The following is a 23,721-nucleotide window of genomic DNA, read 5'->3' as shown; positions in this document are numbered from 1 at the left end:
CTGAAAAGCGGAAAGAAAGTTTGCGGAGCTTGTAAGCTGTTGTCGAAAGGCAGAAATGACGTCTGACTTGAGGGAGGTGGACAGAGGAAGCGGCGCATCTTCTAAAGTGATACCGAGGATGAAGATTTCTTTTGATTTTGTGATTGGGAGTCAAACTGATTGATAAACATGTTTTTTATAATATAATATGAATATATGAGGGCAGCACAGCGGAGCAGTGGTTAGCGCGTGTGCGGCACAATTCTGAGGCCATGAGATCGAACCTCCTGTGTGGAGTTTGCATATTCTCCCCATGCTTGCGTGTCTTTCCTTCGGGCACTTCGGTTTCCTCCCACATTAAAAAAAAATGCATGTCAGGTGAATTGGCCTGTCCAAATTGTCCCTAGGTGTGAATGAGCGAGTGAGTTGTATGTCATGGTTGCCATGGTGCCTAATTGGCCGCGCCCGTGTGTGTCACGGTTGCCGTGGTGCCCGATTGGCCCCGCCCGTGTGTGTCACGGTTGCCATGATGCCCAATTGGCCCCGCCCATGTGGTGCCAGCTGCGGCTTGTTGATAGATTGACTTTCTGTTTATATAAAGCTCAACGTTCTCTTGCTTTAGTGTCAGCCTGTCAATCGAACTTCTGTCCCACAAGACGTGGGTTCTGACTTGGTCCTGTTTTCCTGTGATATCTCCAGTCCGGTATTGTTCCCGTTTATTGTTGAACTGTTTAATTTCGTGTTCCAGTTTAGTTTCCTTCTGTTTTTGTCCTGTTTATTATTTTCTCCAGTTTTCGTTGCCGTCTAATTTCTCCTGTTAATTTTCGATGTCCTGATTTGTTATCTATCCTGTCTGTCCCTTCCTGTCCAGGATCGACCCCATCTGTCCGATGCCAACTCGGGCAGTTGGAATCGGTCTCGTCGGTCTCTGGCTTCCGGTCTTTCCATGCCAGACCGGCTACCTAATGTGCATGACTCCCCTTTTCCCGTGGGTCCTATATCTGTTCAGGTTCTGACATTCTATGTCATTGTGTGCCCTACGACTGGCTGGCAACCAGTTCAGGGTGTCCCCTGCCCACTGCCTGAAGATAGATGGGATGGGCTCCGGCACCCCGCGACCCTACTGAGGATAAGCAATGCAGATAATGGATGGATGGATGAATATATGAATAATATAATTTCGGTGCCCAAACGCAAGTGAAAGTACTGTTACTTCAGAAAAACATTACTCAACAAGAAGCAAAAAGCAGTCATCTAAAAAATTACTTGAGTAAAAATAGGTGCAAGCTGTGCAGACAGCACCCCCACTCATTAATTTTTGACCCCACTTATGGAAGAGTGTATGTAGTTGGTATGTCATGCATCTAAGAGGTAAAAGAGAAAAATAAGCTAAATGAATCTTGTTTTTGGTCTGGTGCGACTTATACTCTGAAGTGCGGAAAACATTTTGGCAAATTAAGAAAACTATTAACTGTCATGATGACTGATGCGAGGCACCCGTACCCGCTCCTTTGGCGCCAACTGCCTCGGATGCTGATTGGCTCCCTGTCACTTTTTAAACCCCCGTCTTCCTGTCACCGGTTGTCAGTCCGTCTGCGAACATCAGCTAAGCTAGGCAAACCTTCCTACCCTGACTCTCTCCTTCTCTGATACCCGTCTGTTTCCCGGCTCCGACCCATTTTCTGAACTCGACTACGATTTTTGCTCCACCGTCCCTGCCACCGATCTGTTTTTCCCGCTCTCGACACTGCCTGCGCTCACCACGAAAGTGTCACTTCTGCGTTCTGAGCGATCTGCTATATGTGACCGACAATCACCGGATCGTGGGAGCAAGTCTTTTCCTCTTTCTAAATAAAATTGAGAAAGAACAAACGAAAGTGGGTCGTGACTTCGTTCTGGTCCTGACATTAACAGTCTTGTAGTATTGTGTTATGCTCAGAAGACATATCCGAGTAGGTATACCTACTACCTACCTATTATGAGGTACGTTTGAGTCCATCGCCATCAATATAGAAGTCATTGCCAAATAATCTTGTGCTATTTGGAAAACTGTTTTTTTTTCCTATGACAGAAAAAATAAAAAGGACGAAAGAACAACTAAACACTGGTTCTCGTCAAATCCCATTATAAACAACGATTCAAAACAACCTGAGGCAACCTTTTCTTATTGAAGGAGGATTGAGCTTTGTTTTTCTTAGAAACCGAAGGGTGGCTATTAAAGCTGATGTCACACAAATTGACAAAGCAAAACAAGTGCTATACCTGTGGAGGATCAGCCAAAAAGCCCATCATCCCCTCTGCCCGGCACTGTTGACCGTGAATGTCACCTCCTCCAAAACTTATTTTACCGATGCTGATGGAAAATGCGCTCACCGACACCTCGCACTAAAAAACGAATGCTATCAGAGCGGTAAATACTACAAAAATCAGTGTTATGTACGGGGGGCGGGGGGGCGGTAATTGGCACTCTTCAACCTTCATATCATCTAGACATCGAAATAAATTAGTCGATGATGAAGTGATCTCACAATTCAAGCACCTGAGGACAAAAAAAAAACGTCATTCATAAGAATTAGATGTATACTAATAAAGTCCGCTTAAGAAGATAAGATTATGGGATAATTGTAAACAAATTTATTATTTATTTACTACAATGTTAGAATTAGAAATTGTATTAGAATTGTCTTAATTGCATATGGCTTCTACAGTTGAGTGACATCATTCCCTCGCTTCGATGAGTTTTATCACCATGTGAACCACTCAACCATTCACCTGAGAAGAGAAGTTTTTCATGTTTATTTTTCTCTGTTTGATTTTCTTGTTTTACAATTGTGTACTCTTGCTATGTTTAACTCTCCTCCCCCATCGACCATGTGACTCAATTTTTTTGTGAGAAAATAGGGGCGCTGTTGCAGTTCTGGGCAGATGTGAATCCTGGTTTGACTGAAGCATCTCCACATGAGAAATATTGGTGTCACTTGTCTCTGAGTGTTTTGTTCAGAGTTTTAGGGTAAAAGACCTATAAATTTGATTGGTAGTTTTCTTATTTATTGGTTTATCTTGGGATTTTTTTTTTATGAATCCGAAAATATATTACCTGTGCAATTATGTGTTTTTTGTTTTCAGAAAAGGTTGACTATGAAATATAGTCACAGGAAATCGAGGGTGCTTTCTTTCTAACACTTCCTAAATGTTCTATCATGTGACTATGTTAAACCAATAAGCTATTAGCAACAGAAAACAAAAAAACTTTGCAGTATAAGACCTTCAAATGTTTGCATAAAATACAAATGTAACAAATTGCGAAAATATATGGCATGAGAGGCTTTCTTCCTAGTTCTTCCTAAATATAAGTGTCATGTGAATAAGCTAAACCAATGAGCTTTTAGCACAGAAAGCAGGGGGTTCTAGCATTACAAAACGCTATGAAAACAAAACAAAAAAGCAAATACACAAATGTAGCAAAACATATTCAATGACACAGAATCAAATACGTTTTGTATCTAAAACTTCCTTGATATACGTTTCATGGAACCAAGTAAAACTTATCAGATATTTGCAACTGAAAACATAGAAATCTAGCAGTACAAAACCGACAAATGTCTTGTGAAAATCAAAAAAACTGTTATGGTTTTTGGTCGATGGACCCATGTGGGGGAAGCAGGAATTGGAGGCAGGGGTGCGCCAAAAGAGGAATGGTATTCAACAAAAGAAGGTACAAAGTGACAAACAAGGCTTCACATAATAACGGTGCATGTCTCTTCCCCCGCCAGGACAGGACACCACGTGTGTCCGATGCCTGAACAGACTGCACGAAGTAACAAACAACAGTTCACAAAACAGTGACGTTGCCAAACAAAAAACAAACCTGACAAAGTCCAAACACGAGACAAAAACCTTAAATAGAAAATGCAACGAATAAAGAAACAAACTAATAAATGGTCACAAACCACTGACAAATAGTCCAAACAAGAAACCAGAAACAAAAGCCAAACGACCCGGTGTGGCAGAGGAATGAAAATGACACGACAAGGTGTACTGTTCAAAATGTCCTTATAAAGGGGTGAGGATAATTACGTACAAGTGTGTAGATATTGGTGTCAGGACCAGAACAGGAAACAGGACCCACTCGCATAAAGTTACTCACAGTTTTATTGGGACAGAAAAATAAGAGCGCACACATTATCCAGAGATCGTTGCTCAGGAGGTTGCTCAGCTGCGGAAGTGGGACTTCCGTGGCGAGGGATGACGGTGCCGGAAACGGAAAAAGTCGAAATCAAACAGATCGTGATGGGAGAAAAACAAACGCAAAAATACAGGAAAAACGGAGATTTGCAGACGAACCAACCAAAGGCGACTGTCAGGACAGCGTTTAAATACTGACAGGGATCCAATCTCATACCTGTCAACCTGTACGGTTTTATCCTACAAAGTACGTTTATTATGCATTTTAAGACGTGTACGATGTACGAGAAAATCTGTATGGAAAAAGGCAAATTTTTCGATTATGGGTACCATCCGGTAAACACCGACTATCACGAAACGGCAAATCAATCAAGTCAAACGAGTTTGCCGCAGAAGCCTCTATCTCGGTATCGTTTTTTTTTGTTGCAAACGAAGCGAGCGGTTTGATGTAGTGAAAGGAAGTCCGTCTCTTTTTAGAGAACCGGCCTTCTCGGCTCAAATCATTAAAGAGAGCCCGCTCTCAAACGGCTCACTTGCTTTGATGCATTACATTACGAATTATGATGTTGTATAAAGAAGTTAAAAAAAGGAAGTATAAAATGAGAAAATGAAAAAAGACAGGTTTGTGGTTATTTAATGCAGAAAATGAATTCATAATTTGAATAAGAAAATGTATTATTTTACTCAATTATATTGGCATGTATTTTTTCCTTCTACAGTGAACGTCCAAGCGACTTCATTTTTGAACTTTTTTTTATAATAAACCTCATTTTATAATATTATTATTCATGTCGAGCAACTCAGTATCTTACAACAAAATGTTCATTAACAAAATATAATGATATAACGAAACACATGTAGAATATAACATAAATAAACACGTTTGGAAAAAAAATATGGTGTAAGATTATTATGTATTTTGTAAGGGAAAATACAACATTTTGTAAGGGCATGGAGCCCTGGAGCGCGACAGGTATGGATTGGACACACCTGTGCTCAGTTCCAAACACGCTTGGCGCCCCCTGTTGATAGGAGGTACACTAGACCCTAACAAAAGCGATGATAATATGAGAATACATGCCTTGATACGAAAGACAAAGACATGACGCTCATTCACGGAAATTACTCGAAACGGTACGAGAAACGATCATGGTACTTAACCGGTACGTGAAGCGAAAGCTGATAACGGTTATAGATCCGAACGCTAGAATCCCCAAGTGAGCAAATTGGCGTCAACATGTCTTTTTATTGACTGTTAGCCAGCTGTTATTCCTTTCCCGGTTCCCCAAGGAAACAAATCAAGGATACCTCTTTGAGCCATCCGTCTCGAAACGTAATTGGCGCTATTATGACTCAACCAAGCATGTTGTGAAGGCGGCAGAGGCCATCGGCGAGAGAAATAAGCCCGCCCGGCTTAGCGGCTTTTGCAGATCAATGCGCGAGAGAAGAAGCAAAAGTGCAAAGCAGCCCTGGCAAAAGTTTTTAGCAGAGGACGAGCACCAAACAGCGACCGTCTCGTTTCATCCGAAAAGTTGTCGGGCGATTTGGTCTTTTGGGAGACGAAATAAAAAAAACTCCATCAAAGGGGCAAAAGAGTCAGAGATGTGAGTAAATAGCACAGTCTTGGACTTTAGTACAAGATCATAGACCGACAGTTGAAGGATTTTCCCCTTTCAAAATCATCTGGGACCAGCTCGAGCTAACTACTCACTCAAAACAGGAAAAGCTGTCAGAAGTTGAAATGTATCTGACCTCGATTCCTTGCCACAAACAATTGTTTTTTCGAACCTGAAGGATTTGATATTTTATACGATCGAATACAAGTTATATTTATTGAGTGCAATGAAGATTTTCACCGAGTAGGCTTAAGTTCAATGAGCAGTGAAAGTTCAGGGCACCCTGGTCTGGCAGGAAATATCGTTTACAGGTTTGGCGGGAACGGGACGTGGGACTGATAAGATAATCGGCGCATCCAGACGCAGAAAAGGCCAAGATGACGGAGGACGGCAGGCGTTGTTTTGATAATCGCTCTCCATTGTTTTGAGGAACCACAGACATCGGGACGTTCGTCTCTGAGGTGGTGGGGTCCACGTGGGGCTTCCTTGGCACGCCCATGGGAGGAGTCGGGACACCATCTTGCGCAAAGAAGTGGGCCGAGAGAGGAAAGGCAGGACGACATAAGAGGAGGCTTGACAGAGACTCGAGCGACACTTATTTGGCTTATCCGGCCATATTCGATGGAGTTCACTTAGTTCAATTGTTTAAGAAATTAAATCTGCCCCTTGTGAAAATGTCCGCTTTCTCTTGTTCATCTTTTCCATCAAGAAACAAGCGCGCGTTGTTAGGTGAATGTAGGTTGTGTTTGGTTAATGGAGTCAGATAACTAATTCGAACAATTTGGTAAACAGTACATTTTAATAATTAATTCCTAACAAACCCTGGAAGGATTTTTTCTAGAAATCAGCCATATTGGCTGCCATTAGCTATATCAGATCACTGATAGTATTTTCTCTCTTGGTGAGAAATAACTGTTCCAATGGGTAAAAGTAAACGCCAACACCATTATACAGGACTCCTCTCAACATTTTGACCTGCTTCCCTCTAATATACCTACAAATCCCTTAAAATAAGGACAAACAGGATAATAGAACTTTCTTTCCCGGGGCCACCACCACCCTAAATAAGTGTACAAGACTAAAAATATATATCTTGACTCCCCAAACCTGACTACCACCTCTTTGACTCGCTGCCCTCTGGCAGACACTACAGGTCTCTTGAATGAAGAACTAACAGGCTCATTTCTACCCCTGGGTCACCACCCCCTTAAATACATTTAGAAGACCTAGTCTTGACTCCCTTAACTTGGCAACCACCTCTTTCTTTGCTGCCCTCTGGAAAACACTTTAGGTATCTTGAAACAAGGACTAACCAGATCCAAAGACAGTTTAATCTGCAAAGCTACCACCACCCTAAATAAGTGCTTTACATTATGAAAAAAATGTTTTAATCTCCTCTCACCATGGCCACTACCTATATGACCTACTGGCCCTTGGTTGACACTTCAGGTCTTTTGAAAACAAAGACCAACTAGACCCAAAGCCAGTTTAATCTGCAGGGCCACCACCACTCTAAATAAGTGCTTTGGACTATGAAAACAAATATTTCTTAACTCCTCTCACCCTGGCCACTACCTTTTGGACCTACTGCCCTCTGGCAGACACTACAGGTCTCTTGAATGAAGGACTAACCGGCTCAGAGCCAATTCTTACCCCTGGGCCACCACCACCTAAAATAAATGTACAAGACTGTGAAAATACTATATGTCTTGGTTACCTTAACCTGGCTACTGCCTTCTTCATTGCTGCCCTCTGGTAGATATTTTAGGTCTCTTGAAACAAGGACTAACTAAGGATTCACAGCTGCCTGAGGACTGGCTTAGTGCTATTGTCATACCGATTTTTAAAGGGGGGAGCACAAAAAGTGCAGCCAACTATAGACCAGTTAGCTTGACTAGCTGCGTCTGTAAAGTGTTTGAGAAAATTATCTCAGATGCCATATGGAAATTTATACAGGAGCACAATCTTTTTACGTTTAAACAACATAGGTTTAGGTCCGGACATTCTACCATGACTAACTTAATAGCTCATTTGAATAATATTACCAGTATGTTTTTTGTTCACAATATGGCTGGTCATGTTGTTTACTGGCAGCACGGCGGCGCAGTGGTTAGCGCTTGTGCGGCACAGTTCATGTCATGGGAACCTGTCGTGGGTTCAAATCCAGCTCCAGACTTCCTGTGCGGAGTTTCTATGTTCTCCCCGTGCTTGCGTGGGTTTCCTCCGGGCACTCCGGTTTCCTCCCACATTCCAAAAACATGCATTTCAGGTGAATTGGCCGGTCCAAATTGTCCCTAGGTGTGAATGAGCGAATGAGTTGTCTGTCCCTGTGTGCCCTGCGATTGGCTGGCAACCAGTTCAGGGTGTCCCCTGCCCACTGCCCGGAGATGGCTGGGATGGGCTCCAGCCCCCCCGCGACCCTAACAAGGATAAGCGGTACGGCTAATGAGATGAGATGTTGTTTACTTAGACTTTTGCAAGGCTTTTGATAAAGTGTCTCATAACAAGCTTTTACAAAAACTGAAATGCTATGGTATTAGGGGAAAACTGCTTGAATGGATAACAGCATATTTGTCAAATCGTAAACAATGCGTAAAAATTGATGATGTTCTTTCAGCGTGGTCGGAAGTTTGTAGTGGGGTACCGCAGGGCTCAGTACTAGGACCATTACTATTTCTGTTTTTTGTGAACGACCTACCTGAGGCCATTCAAAGTAGTGACATCTCAATTTTTGCCGATGATGCTAAACTTTCGGCTTTCTTACCAAAAACACAGGTGACAGGAACAATTGATTCTCTCCAAAATTACATTAAATCAGTTTTTCTTTGGTCCGAAAAGTGGCAACTGCAATTGTCATCTCATAAATGCTTAGCACAGTCGTTTTTACATGGTTCTGTTCCGCTGTATAACATTAATGATCATGATTTGCATGTTGTTTCTGAACATAAGGATCTGGGCGTCACTCTTACTTCAAACTTAAAGTTTATCACGCATATCGCCAAAATTACCAACAAAGCCAATAACATAGCATCAAACATTTACAGACACTTTTACAACAAGAACCAAGCATTCTTAGTTCGAATGTTTTGCGTTTATGTTAGACCCGGGTTAGAATATAACAGCGTTGTGTGGAACCCTTACTTACTCAAGGACATTAACCTACTGGAAGGAGTTCAACGACGGTATACGAAGCGGATACCTGGGATGCACAGCTTGTCATATCCGGAAAGACTACAAAGACTGAACTTGGACTTTTTGGAGCTCCGTAGAATTCGATTTGATTTAATTTTTGTGTTCAAAGTACTGCATGGAATGATCGATGTGCCTTTTGATCAATTTTTTGAGTTCTGTCGTGTTGATGGTTTACGTGGTCACAGATATAAGTTACGGGTGCCTAGACCTACCAGCAACTTGCACGGAAACTTTATTTCTTTCAGGATACCAAAAATTTGGAATTTTTTGCCTGACCGGGTTATTAGTGCAAATACGGTGCAAACCTTTAAGCAAAGGTTGGCAGAAACAGATCTGTCAAATTTCCTTAGGGGAGGGGGCGTAAGGTGACTATATTTGGCCATGCTCACTCTGAGCATTAGTTTTTTTTTTGTTTTTTTTTTTCTTTGTGTCATGTTTTGATTAATGTATCTAACCAGACCCAAAGACAGTTTAATCTGCAGAGCCACCACCACCCTAAATAAGTGCTTTAGACTATGAAAAAAATATTTCTTAACTCATCTCACCATGGCCACTACGTCCTTGACCGCTGCCTTCTGGTAGACACTTCAGGTCTCTTGAAACAAGGACTAACCAGACACTGAGACAGTATAATCTGCAGGACCACCACCACCCTAAATAAGTGCTTTAGACTATTAAAAAATATATATATTTCTCAACTACCTCCTTGACCGCTGCCTTCTGGTAGACACTTCAGGTCGCAGCAAGGCTTTAGGGCTAGGACCTTAGCTTGGCCTCTTGGCTGAGAGTAAGTGTCCCGGCTCCTAGGCTTTGTAGCGTATTATGAACTGACCGATAACGGATAATGGATAATGAATAACGAAGATAGAACAATAACCCTTAAAAACCCCAAAAAACCCTCTTGAAACAAGGACTAACGGACCCAAAGACAGTTTAATCTGCAGGGCTACCACCACCCTAAATAAGTGCTTTAGACTATGAAAAAAATATTTCTTAACTCATCTCACCATGGCCACTACGTCCTTGACCGCTGCCTTCTGGTAGACACTTCAGGTCTCTTGAAACAAGGACTAACCAGACACTGAGACAGTATAATCTGCAGGACCACCACCACCCTAAATAAGTGCTTTAGACTATTAAAAAATATATATATTTCTCAACTACCTCCTTGACCGCTGCCTTCTGGTAGACACTTCAGGTCTCTTGAAACAAGGACTAACGGACCCAAAGACAGTTTAATCTGCAGGGCTACCACCACCCTAAATAAGTGCTTTAGACTATGAAAAAAATATTTCTAAACTCCTCTGACCCTGGCCACTACCTATTGGACCTACTGCCCTGTGGCAGACACTACAAGTCCCTTAAAACAATGACTAAGCAGACCCAGAGACAGTTTTGCCCCCAGGATCCCTACAACCCCAAATAAGTATTACACTGTGAAGTTTTAGACATGGAAAACAAAAATAAAGGATGTTAACAGTGGATCCTCAGGGAAAACTGGCAGATGAATAGTACTTCTAAAGAACTTTTCTGCTACATTCATTAAGCATTGTTATCAAGACTTTTGGTCCAGTGTACGGTATTACAGTTTTGATATTATAAAACTGAATTTGAAGGAAGCCTTATGAAAACACATGTTTGAAAAAAAATGTTGTACTACCAGTAGGTGGAGAATTGATAAATATTACTAAATCCCTGAAGACTTTTGAAAACTGGATTTAAACATTTTAATGCAAATTAAGGCCTTATTTTTAGATTCATGAATTTAGTGTCACGGTTGCCATGGCAGCCAATTGGCCCCGCCCATGGGTCACCTTTGCCAAGGCGCCCGATTGGCCCCGCCCGGCTGGTGCCAGCTGGAGCTTGTTGACGGATTGGCTCCCTGTCAGTATTTAAACTCTGTCCCGTCAGTCCCCTTTTGTTGGTCCATCTGCGATTCTCCGGATCGTGTGTGCGCTCCTTTCACTTCTCCCCTAATAAAACTGTGAGTAACGTTACGCGAGTGGGTCCTGTTTCCTGTTCTGGTCCTGACATTTAGTGCCTTTTAAGAACCTTGCATTCGGATTTCTCTAGAATACCAATACTCCGATTCCAATCCTATTATCGCCAGCATGCAAACACATCCTGTGATAAAATCAAGAGAATAACAGCTAAAGTCAAGGACAGATCCGTGATAACTATCAATCTTTAAGTAAATATATGTACAGATTTCACTGGTGTATAAATCTTGTTTTTTTAAACCAAACAATGGATAAAAAACTCTTTCGCGTCGATGTACCATCAAAACAACTCGTGTTTTTTTCCTGCTTATATAATTCGCTGCCTCTGGGGTTATTTACCTGGCCCAGAAGCTCGGGAAGACCTAGAACTTGACCGACGAAGACGCCGAGACAGATGAGAATGGAGTTGAACTGACCGATGGAACCTCGAATGTATCGCGGGGAAATTTCTCCCAGGTACATTGGTAAGACGCTCAGAGCGATACCTAGAGAGGACAAAAAAAGGAAAAATGTTATGGAGAAATACATGGTTGGAATGAATAAAATTGAGAAAGAGTGAAAGAGGGAGAAAATGAGAGATGAAGATAAAGGGAGAGAGAGAGAAAAGGAGAGAGAGAGAAAAGGAGAGAGAGACAGAGGGAGAGGGAGAGAGAGGGAGAGAGAGGGAGAGAGAGAAAGGGAGAGAGAGAAAGAGAGAAAGAGAGATAAAGATAGAGGAAGAGACATAAAGAAAGAACATGATAGAGAGAGTGAGAGAGAGAGAGAGAGAGAGAGAGAGAGAGAGAGAGAGAGAGAGCAGGAAAGAGAGAGATAAAGCAAGAGAGGGAGACACATATATAAAGATGGAGACAAAGAGAGAGAAATAACAGGAGAGACAGATGGAAATAAAGAAAGAAAGAAGGAAAGAAAGAAAGAAAGAAAGAAAGAAAGAAAGAAAGAAAGAATGAAGAAAAAGTGAGAGAGCAAAAGAAAAGAGGGTCAAAAGGTGGAATGGAGAGAGAGGGAGTTAGAGCAAGAAGAAAAGAGAAAAGTATACAGAGAGGAAAACTAGAGAGAAAAAGAGAGTGACAAAGTGAAAGAGGGAGAGAGAAACAGAGGAAAATGAAAAAAGAAACTGAGAAAAAGAAAGCAGGGAAGTAGGAAAGGAAGCAAGAAAGCAAGAATGCCATAATAAAAGCAAGAAAGAAAGCAAAGCAAGTAAGAAAGCAAGAAAGAAAGCAAGAAAGAAAGCAAGAAAGAAAGCAAGAAAGAAAGAAAGAAAGCAAGAAAGAAAGCTAGAAAGCAAGAAAGCAAGAAAGCAAGAAAGCAAGAAAGCAAGAAAGCAAGAAAGCAAGAAAGCAAGAAAGCAAGCAAGAAAGAAAACAAGAAAGCAAGAAAGCAAAAAAGCAAGAAAGCAAAAAAGCAAGAAAGCAAGAAAGCAAGAAAGCAAGAAAGCAAAAAAGCAAGAAAGAAAGAAAGAAAGCAAAAAAGAAAGGAAAAATATAGCAAGAAAGAAAAACAAATTAAAATTTTGTGAGCAAAAGAGTTAAAGAAAGAATGTGAGTGAGGGAAAGTGAGGAAGATAGAAAGAAATACAGGAAGAAAGAGAGATGAGAAAGATAGAGAAAAAGAGAGAAAAAAGACAGACAGAGACAGAGAGGGACAAAGACAGAGAGAGAGAGAGAGAGAGAGAGAGAGACAAAGAGAGACAGTGAGAGAGCAAGAAAGAGAGCGAAAGAGAGATTTTATTATCATTAAGCTTTTAATACTTTTGTGCAGAATTTTGGTCATCTCCATTATAAGAATTAATGGCTTTTTCTGATATTTCCGTTTTTTTAATCTATTTGTTTACGTATTCACATATTCATATATTCATGTATTTCTATCATTCATCAATCTCCGTTTTTATATAATTCTATTTCCGTTGAAAGTTTTGCTTATCCCGTGCCTCTACGTACTTATCAATTCCAAAAAAAATGAATAAAGGTATAAAGCACTTGTTTAATGGAAAAACTCCTGTTGGCTTGTGAACACTTGACAGAAAATCGATTCTTAGTTCAGTACAGGACACCAGAAGCAGGCGGCGAGAATTGTAAGAAGCAATAAATAGTTCAAAACATTACCTTTTCCGATCATTACGACACCGTAAATACTGTACTTACGGCTATCCCTACATAAGAAAGTTTCAGGTTACGAAATACCTGAACAGGGAAATATGGCCTCTGGTTACAAAGCTGTTCCAGGATACAAAAAATACAGTATAGTACTTGCTGCTATTCGCTGGTCACAGAGTTTCCCGAACGTAAACAAACGGGCTATCGCTTTAAATCCGCCTGGCAACCGAGTCCGCATGCGTGCTCCCAGCATGCTCTTCGTGTCACCGTCACAGTTGGGAGTTCAGAGAAGAGGAGGAGAAGGAGTTACGGCAATATACTGGGGAGCAGGACGCAGCCATCATTCGTTCATCCATTATCTGCACCGCTTATCCTCGGTAGGGTCGCGGGAGTGCTGGAGCCCATCCCATCTGTCTTCAGGCAGTGAGCAGGGGACACACTGAACCGGTTGCCAGGCAGTCGCAGGGCACAGAGAGACAGACCACTCACTCGCTCATTCACACCTAGGGACAATTTGGACCGGCCAATCAACCTGCATGATTTTGGAATGTTGGAGGAAACCGGAGTGCCCTGAGGAAACCCACGCAAGCATTGGGAGAACATGCAAACTCCACACAGGAAGACTTGGCCATCGTTTAATCAGGCCAGGCCAAATTAAAGACATATTAGCAAAATTCCATGAAGTCTCGGAATTTGTGAGGAGGAATCACCTGGAAAAAGTGTTGACACGTCGGGCTATCGCTACGTCTGGATTGTCAAAAGCAGACGCCATTGGTTCAGTTTTTCCAGAAATACGAGGCAAAAAGGTTAACGAATATTTTTAGTACTTCTTTCATTTATGTTTTTTTCCATGATGTATCTCTCATGATCTGTTTATTGTGCAGTAATCTAATTTTAATAGGTATTTGTTCCATGTCTGATGCTCTTTTATGCTTTATCGAAAAACTATACTGTGTTTTTGCAGGTTTTGGAACGGATTAGCGCATTCCCGTTGAAAATGCGTCTCTACTTACGACGTTTTCAAGTTATTAAATTCGTAAGTGGGGGTACCAATTTACGTCTAAAGCTTGTTGGAATTGACGTCCTGCTTTTGAATCACTGCCGACATCTGATCCAAAAGAGACATTTTTCTCATTACGTTGGTTTGTTTTCGTTTCACAGCCAAGAAACACAAACTGCACTCAGGTAGCTTTCAAATAACCGTATTTATGAAACCATCTCTCAACTGTGAGTACCCACGTTTCCTCTTTTGTAGCCCGAGGCTGAATTAATTGCAGCGGAGAAGAGTAGCCTTCCCTGGCAGTATGAGAACCATGACGGACGGAAAGAAGCACGCTAGCGGACAGCAATCGAATTAGCATTTAAGTTGAAACAATTATCAATAACCACGACTTTTACCGATTGTGATTTGATGCTGTGCAAGGTTCTAAGCGCAATTTGGAATTGAATCCCTTTTGAAGACAGAAGACGGCCATTTTTGTTTGCTATCAAACAGTGGGGCTGGCCCTTGGCTGGTGGTTGCTGGTCAGCCTGGTGGCGTTGTTTCAGGCACTGGGACTTGTTCTCAGGCAGATGCTATTGCCAGTGGTAGGAATGACGTGCCCGGTTGCTATCGGGGAGTTAGTTCAGTGAGGAAAAAGGAAACGGTCCCAACAGGGCTGATCAGATTGGCAGAAGAACATTCCCATCTAATTTGTCATTCTATTATTTGTTCAAATATTTTAGCGACCACCAGGATATTGCTATACCTTTTAACTGGCCACACCCACTGTTTACCACGGTTTACTGCCGTCCGTCATGGGTTGGTCACATGGCTAGGTCATGTGTGTGCAAAGGGGCAATATCGTTGTTGTTGCTAACTAGCTCAATCTAGCTTTAGCATTAGTCCCGAGTTTTAGCGGTAATCCCTTCGTACTTTGCGGCTGTAGTGTATCGCAATAAAAAAAATATTCTGCAATCCCTTATCCCCATTCACATATTGCTGCGAGCTTTTTTGTCGGGCCTGGCGGCTTTTCTGCCATTCTGTCCACCCAAAAAATGAACTGCACTCATGCAGCTGAGACCATTATCCCAATCGCATTTTACTATAAGCAGGGGCTCTCGAAGTGTATTCTCTTGGGCCTGGCAGCTGTTTTTGCTGTTACTGTATGTCCGCCTAAAATGAGCTGCACTTGTGTGGCTGCTATCAGTTATCCCAGATCATAAATTGCTGCGAGTAGGGTCCGGCTGAAGGACCTTATGTCAGCTTGTCATTCTGTCCAGCCTAAAATGAAACGCATGGTTGTGGTTATGATCCGTTATCTCCAGTCATTTATTTCTGAGAGCGTTGCGGCTCTTTTTTCTCATCTTCCTGGCTCAAATGAACAGTACCCGTTCAGGTACAATCCATTATTCCCGGTCGACAATCAATGAAAATCGGGGCTAGCAGAGCACATGTTCTGCTTTTATACATGCCTAAAATGAACTGTACTCCCCGTTCACATATTCCTGTGAACCAGCAAACAAGCACAATTTTGTTGTTTTTGGTTTTTGTATGTTTGTTTTGTTTTTTACTGTTTCCATTTCTGCCCTAAAACGAACTGTACTTGTGTGGATAAAATCCATTATTCCCAATCCCACATTGCTATGAGCGGGGCCCAGCAGAAACACACAGTTGTGTCTGCAATCCATTTTCTCTGGTGGACTACTGTGAGAGCAGGAGTTGGCACAGCTCATTTTTCTTCAGGCTCAAATGAACTGCACCGTTTTGGCCGTAACCTATTATCCCCCTGTCGACTATTGCTAAAAAAGGGGGCTGAGAGCACATTTTTGTAATGTGTGGCGGCTATTTTTTCCGCTCTTTCCGCCTTAAAGGAACAGTACCCTTGTGGCGGGATCCATTATCCACGGTCAACTACTAACTTACCAGAGTCCACCCCCATGATGAAGCGACCGATGATGAGCATTTCAAAGGAGCCTGCCATCTCCCCAAAAGTCAGCAGCAATGCAGCGATCACAGCAAAGATGTTATTCAGCAACAAGGTTCCCTTTCTGGAAAAGAGGCGAGGTTAAAGGCTCTTTAAAATGATACGGATTATCAATATAAGGCTAAAGAAGGACTTGTGGTCCGTAAAATATCAACACGCCTGCCAAAGTTTACCCAACCCAGCAAAAATTGGTTGTAAAGACATTGAAAAGACGAAAGAAACTCTTAAGACATTGAATAGACAAATTTTAGGGAGCTAAAATTACACCTAACAAGGTAAAAGTGACTATTTTTGGACTAAATTTGGCCCATGTTGGGTGGTTATACAACATCCAATTGTAGACGTCTTTTTTTGGGATGTTAAAATCGGAACAGACAAGATCTAACCAGATTTCAGTGTCCAATAGAAATCAAATGCCGGGTGGGAAAACTTGGCTGAAAATTAACAATAAATAATAGGCAAAATTAAAAGTGAGCTACGACTAAAAATATTTATTAAAATGACTATGAGAATAGGAAGTTATACTAAAAAATAGCAATATGATGTTCTGTAACAAGTCCAATCAAAAAAGTTGAAAATAGTTGCGTTTTATATTGTGCTAGTTATTACTCTGCTCTTTTTATGATAACAATAATGTTTCCTGTGTCATGATCACGCTCTGTTCTCCTGTCTCAGCTACCCGACTTTTATCGATCCCTGACCACGCTTCGTTCTTCGTCCCGGCAACCCATTTTGTTCCGATCTCCGACTACACTCTGTTCGCCCGTCCCAGCTACCCGACTTGTTCCGATTTCTGACCACGCTCCGTTCTCCCGTCCGGGATACCCGACTTGTTCCGATCTCCGACCCCGCTCCCGTCCGGGCTACCCGACTTGGTCCAATCCACAATCACGCTTCGTTCTCCTGTCCCGGCTGCGCGACTTGCTCTGATCTCCGACCACTCTTTATTCTCCTCTACCCGACTTGCCCGATCTACGACCATGCTGCGTTCTCCCGTCCCGGCTACCCGTCTTGCTCCGATCCACAATCACGCTCTGCTCTCTGATCCCGCCTGTCCGCCTCGCCACCTGTCATCGGCCGTGGGGGCTTCCTGTTCCACCTGAGCACAAGGTCGATGTCTTTTCCCCTGTCCCCGACTTCCCCGATCCGATAATAAAGCATTATGTGAAATGTAAGGTATTTAGGTCCACTACTTGTTCCGGTCGCAACACTGTGTTGGTACACAGAAAGAACTGTTGTGAAGTACTCTATAAATAAAGTAAATTTAGATGTACAATGTTTGCGGATCTACATTGAAAAAAGCCCAGAAAAATGAAGAATATGAATAAAAAATATGTAATAAAATGGAAAAATAAAACTATAAAAAAATATGCGAAAAGAATAGACAATAATTTTTCATTCCCACAAAAATAGTATTGTTGTAATCGTAGTTAACCAGTCACATTATTTACTCGTCATGAAGTGATCATTTCATTGTGTTTTTAATAGTGGACCCCTGCAAAAGAGATCGCATGTTCGTTATTTTGACTATTATTCACTGGTTAATCATTGTCAGGCTAATATCCTTGCCATTCTTTGATACCCACACCTTTTGGTGGTTCTGCTTTTGTAACGTGGGAGATTTAATAAAAAAAATTGAAAAAGCTTGCAGGAATTTAGCATAGTGAGGGTTCTTTTCCAGTCCTCTCCTGTTCTCCATGCAGGTTTAAAATTCCATTGATGTCTGCTCTCCTTATTTTGAGTGTCAGCTTCAAAATTATCATAAAAGATGACACATATATACTGTACATGACATTCTTTTCTGGTTAGATGGGAAAAAGGACTAAAAAAGTACCATATTTTACTGTAAACTTTCCCATAAAAGTACCTGTATTTTCCATAAGGCACACCTAAAAAATGCAAATTGGCCAGAAACTTTAAAATGTGCCTGAATACTAAAAAATACAGTGGATAAACTTGGAAATGCATTGTTACAATTCATTAAAAAAATGCTGCACAAGGTATCTGTTCTACCTTTGAGAAACAGAGTGGTTTTTGCGTTCCCCCTTATGATTTACATATTATTGTTCATTGGTACAATTAGTTTTAGGGCAGAAATCAATTTTAATTAATGTTCTATGGAATAAAGTATTCAAATGTCTTTTTTTTAAGGTAATCCTAGCTCTTACCGTAGTTTTAATTCCACGCGCTTTGTAGTTTAGTGCACAATATATATGGAAAATATCATTGGGGTGGGGGGCCTTGTAAACCGAAAAAAGTGGTATTATCTTTCTAATTTATTATATTTTTAACACAGTGTCAAGTTTAAACTTGAGTAAAAAGGAGAGAAGGCATCAATGTATTTTCACCTGCAAGGAGGGACAATTTGACGTTTTGAAGTCCCCTACCCCCAGGATCAGCCCCATACAATAAACATAAACATACAATAAATGACTTCATTAACACAGGAAAAATCAAAACAGTGAACTTTAAATCCATTATCCTTCTGATTTAAAGATTTACAGTGAATTCCCTTATATAATGTGATTGTTTTCACCTGCAAAATACCTTTTCAACTCATTTTTGGGTTTAGTAGGTGAATTTGTCAAGTACATTTAATTGAAGATAAACAAATACAACGACGCCGCGGGGGTTCCCAAATTTGAATATTCCCTCACTAAGCGTTTTTTTACCCCTATTCTCTAAAATCCCGTCCGCCTTGAATAATTCACCCCGGAACTTTTAATGAGTGCCTTTTTGATGTACGTATATCGTCCTTATCTTTTATTATTTATTCAAGTCTAATCCCTGACCTATGAGTTTTTAAGGGGGGTAGGTACTCTTGAGGTTCTCTGGTTTCTGTCCCAGAAGAAGATAGAGGCCAATCAATAATGGATTGGAAATTTTCATGCATGGATCACAGCGAGGGCAAGAGTGAGACTTCTTCATTTTCCGAATTGACTCTGAACGCTAATATTTGATAGTCTTTGCTCTCTCTCTCTGAGTGACATCCTTGCCACCTGTGGATAATTGATTTATTATTTTAAAGCAATTACGTCTTTCTTTTTCAATAAGGAGGAGTTTGCCCTTGGCTGAAGTTTGGTATATAGTGTAATCCCTCGCTACTTCGCGCTTCATACGTAGGGCATCATGGGTTGATCCATTACCCTCGATCGCATTTTGATACAAGCGGGAACCCACAGAACACACTTTTTTTGGCCCTGGCGGCTCTTTTTATCTGTTCAGTCCACTAAAAAGTTAACTGGACTTGTGTGGCTGTAATCCATTATCCCCAATCTCTTATTGATGCAGAAGGGGACCTGCAGAACACACCTTTGCAGACCCTGGTGGCTCTTGATTGCTGTTCTTTCCACCAAAAAGTTGGCAGAACTTGTGTGGCCGAAATCCATTATCCTCGATCCCTTATTGCTGCAAGCGGGGACCCCCAGAACACCCTTTTGTCAGCCCTGGCGGCTCTTTTTATCTGTTCAGTCCACTAAAAAGGTTAGCTGGACTTGTGTGGGCGGGAATCCATTTTCCCCTATCGCTTATTGCTGCAAGCAGATACTTGCATAAAACACTTTTGTCAGGCCTGGCTCTTCTTTTCTGATGTTCTGTCCACCAAGAAGTTAGCTGCACTTGTGTTGCCGGAATCCATTATCCCCGATTGCTTATTGCTACAGGTGGGGACCCACAGAACACACTTTTGTCTGCCTTGGCAGCTCTTTTTAGCTGTTTTGTCCACCAAAAGTGAGCTGTACTTGTGTGGCCAGAATCCATTATACCTGGTCTCAAATTACTACTAACGGGAACCGGCAGTGCACGTTTTTGTCTGGCATGGTGGGGTTTTTTTTCAAATCTGTACACTAAAAAGTGAACTGCACTCACTCTGCCACAATACAATATCCCCAATTTAAAAAGGCTGCAAGTGGGGACTGGCAGAGTGAGTTTTTGTGGGGCGTGGCGGCTCGTTTGCTGTTTTGTCCTAAAAAAAAGTAAGCTGCACTTGCGACACTGCGATCCATTATCCTTGCTCGCATATTGCCACAAGCGGGGAAAAGCAGTGTGCATTTTTGCCTGGCTTAGCATTTAGTTTTTGCCATTCTCTCCACCAAAAGGTGAACGCCACTTGTGCTACCATGATCCATTATCCCATATTGCGGCAAACGGCGACCCTCATAGCGCACTTAGGTCAGGAAGTGCGCCGTTCTGACCCGCCTAAAATGGAACACAGCCGTGGCTGCAATCCATTATCGCTGGTTGACTAATGCTAAGAGCAGGAGCCAGGCGAGCACATTTTACTTCCGGCGGGGGCTACTAAAGGGTGTCATTGTTGTCCGTCTAAAATAAACTGCATTGTTTTGGCAATGATCCAGAAGCTGTCCCGATTATGAATTTCCCTTTGATGTTCCTGATCTCCATCCTGAACACACCTGTAATCCAGGTATTCCGGATTTTGCAAGCCGTGAGTGTTTTCGGTACTGTGTATTTTTTTTGTTACAATTTTTCTTCCCTTCTCCTATGTGCGGAGCACCTTTAGTTTATTTCCTTTGCCCCCAAATAAACGCTTTCCATTCAGCTTGTGTGTCTGCGCTTCGGTCTGCCTCACCAAAACACAGCAGTGGTATCTTATTGTAAATGATTTCGCACTGTCAGGATGGCATTTTTTTAAATTTCATTATGCATTTGACATAATTACATGAAAATATTTTTTATTTTTTTACTCACTCAAAATATTTAGTGGAAATTAAGTCACAACTGAAGGAAACAAAATGCAACTGCACAATAGTATTCACGTAATTGATGTATTCTGTCAAGAGAACATCTTGAGAGTGGGCGGGCCAGTATTTTTCCCCGCAGTGTGTTGATTATGCACGTTCGAGGGAGCAATCTGTGCACGCTTTGGCCAAGTTTGTCCTTGGAGTGGAGCTGGTCACTACTTATCATTTGGCCTCTCATGCTCACCAATTACAAACACCTCTCAAGGGCGACATGATAACACAGTTTCTCATTACCAAAAATTGTTTGCAGTCATCAAAGGTGCATTGCAGTGGAGAGAGCTATTGTTTTTGTTTTCTTTTTTTTTTCCCTCATGGCATGTAGATACGTTAAAATTCGGACTATAAGCTTTCAGCCCTGCGGCTTATGCATTGATGCGGCTAATTTATGCATGTTTTCTAACGGCCACCAGGGGGAGCCCAAGCAATAGAGGCAAGAGAGAGACACGTGGAATATATGTGTCGAGGAAGACGCAAGTTTAATGTAACTTTGCAATTTGTGCATGAATAAAACTAGCATGAACAGACACTCATTGTGAAAAGGTGTCAATCGAAAGGGGAGGACTAACCATCATATTGGGAATAATTTTGTGAGTGTGTTTAGTTGTAAAGGGAAATAATGCGGCAAAACGAACGGAATACTGGAAGCAACGTCCAACGAAGGCGGATTTTGATTTATCTGTAGGCATTACTTTGTTGTCGTCAATATTTGACTTGGTTGGACTCTATGGATTGCGGTTGATGTAATGAAGCCATTTTTTGCCCACATTCAAAGAAGTTGAAGACGGCCAGGGGACGTCATGGTGAGTTACGCCGGCTTTATTGTTTCCGGTTATCAAGCAATTTTGACTATGGCTCCCATTTTGATCCCGACCGGTTTCCTGTTTCGATCCCCGATCCAAGCTCCGTTCTCCTATCCCGGCTACCTGTATCCTGATTCTGTTTCCTGTATCGATCCCCAATCCAAACTCCGTTCTCCTGTCCCGGCTACCCGTATCCTGACTCTGTCTCCTGTATCGATCCCCGATCCAAGCTTCGTTCCCCTGTCTCGGCTACCCGTATCCTGATTGTGTTTCCCGTATCGATCCCCGAACCAAGCTCCATTCTCCAGTGCCAGCTGCCCGTATCCTGATTCTGTTTCGGGCATCACTCCCTGATCCAAGCTCTGTTCTCCTGTCCCGGCTGCCCGTATCCTGATTCTGTTTCCGGTATCGATCCCCGATCCAAGCTCTGTTCTCCTGTCCCGGCTACCCGTATTCTGATTCTGTTTCCGGTATCGATCCCCGATCCAAGCTCCGATCTAACAATTTGAATAACTGGATTTCTCAGACTACAAGGGGCACCTGGGTATGAGACACACCTTCAAAAAAATTCCTTTGTGAAAGGCTTTCTATATATGAGGCGCACTGTACTGTAAGGCTAGCGAAATTGAAAACTACGGTAAGAGCGAGGGTTGTATTTAAGAAAAAATTTGTTGAAAAAAAAAACTATTTCATAGAACATAAATAAATATAAATTATGGTTTTAATTCCAAGAGTAATTGATTCATTCAAAAATGATTACTGTATGTTGAAACATTTAGTTGTAATTATGTGTTTACGGTTTTATTTACCCCATTTTCGGTCTGTAAACTGGACTATAAGGCACATACTCGAGCGCTTTATAGTCCGGAAACATTATAATGTGTCATTTTGATTTTTGACCTTTTTTCTACTTATTTCCTTGTAAGATAAGACAAATAATTTGATCTATTTTTTTCAATATGATTTTCTCATCATTTTTGAAATATATGTTTTTTTCTCTGTTCATTTCTATTTATTAATTGAATTATTGATTTAATAATATGTAAATCTATGTATTTATTGACATCTATTCCTTTAAAATGTATGTATTTTAGTAAACTATTGGAATTTATAGTTACAATAATCCTCCATTGTAGTTTGATTCTTGCAGTTTTGCAACTTTGTGGATGTTATTGTGCATTGTGTTCTGCTTTCTGATTGGCTAAGCAGTCGCTTTGCTTCTTTTTTCTGCCTGTGGCTGCCTGTGCGTCAATAACGTTGCGGTCTAAGTTGTACATGTACAGCTTGATAAAACGTCATTATGTATTTTCAGTTTCTCTAAAAGTCATCATGTCAACGAAACGTTCTGGACACATCCGAACTTCTCCGCATGCCAAAGGAAGGTAAAAGCATTTGTACGCTACATTTTGGCCACATGATGGCGACAAAATATCATCAGAAGATAAAAAGGAGTGTCTTGAAATCATCTGCACCCCCTTTTGGGAATCAAAAACACAATACAGTATAACAGAAAGCAATTTTTTATATTCTAATTTGACAGTACGGAGGTTATTTTAAAGGGACTGTGTGTAATATAGTGCCTCCTAGTGGTACAAAAAACTTTCATTCGGTAAAAAAAAAAAAAAAAGATTTCAATGGCTGGGTGGGTCATAGGGGCATCACTTTCTGTGGTATGTTTCTTGGGCAAATACAGCCTGGTGGAACCCATCCCTCTCCAGGCCAACATGTTTCCACCCAGTCTCAAACAAGGGACATATCTTATGTCAGGCAAATGTGCTAACCACTGCACTACGAAAACAATAGGCAAAAACATGAACTATCTTACCAATGATAATTTCAATAAAAAATCATCAAGAAATTTGTATTCCTTTTACACCGTGGAATCCCCACTTAGATCGGCGACAGATTTGTACGGCAGCCTGCCACCACGCTCTGCCGTGTTTCACTGGCCCACGCTCATAGCAGTCAACAAAGTGCCATCTAGTGGTCAAACATAACACATTGGGGCTTCAATAAATAGTTTTAAAAAACCTTAATGACTTACAGTACTTTTATTTGTTAAACAAATGCCCAGGACTTCAAATAGGGTTTGTTATTTAGCTTTAGTGTATAATAATTTATGAATACATT

General features: G+C 41.4%; 1 protein-coding gene across 1 annotated transcript in view; it reads right to left on the bottom strand.

Moving 5' to 3' along the window:
• slc2a9l2 (solute carrier family 2 member 9, like 2) overlaps positions 1-23,721 on the bottom strand; it is a 167,521-nt gene that overhangs the window by 119,730 nt on the left and 24,070 nt on the right. Inside the window, exons 5-6 of the mRNA XM_088338018.1 lie at positions 15,971-16,095; positions 11,312-11,457 (exon numbers count right to left, since the gene is read on the bottom strand). Of these exons, the coding sequence (XP_088194144.1) occupies positions 11,312-11,457; positions 15,971-16,095 (271 nt within the window). The remainder of the gene's footprint in view (positions 1-11,311; positions 11,458-15,970; positions 16,096-23,721) is intronic.

This window comes from Urocampus carinirostris, chromosome 6 (assembly GCF_059441175.1).
Source record: "Urocampus carinirostris isolate Australia breed hairy pipefish chromosome 6, RoL_Ucar_1.0, whole genome shotgun sequence".
Classification (NCBI taxonomy): domain Eukaryota; kingdom Metazoa; phylum Chordata; class Actinopteri; order Syngnathiformes; family Syngnathidae; genus Urocampus; species Urocampus carinirostris.
This window is presented reverse-complemented; position numbering and strand designations above follow the sequence as displayed.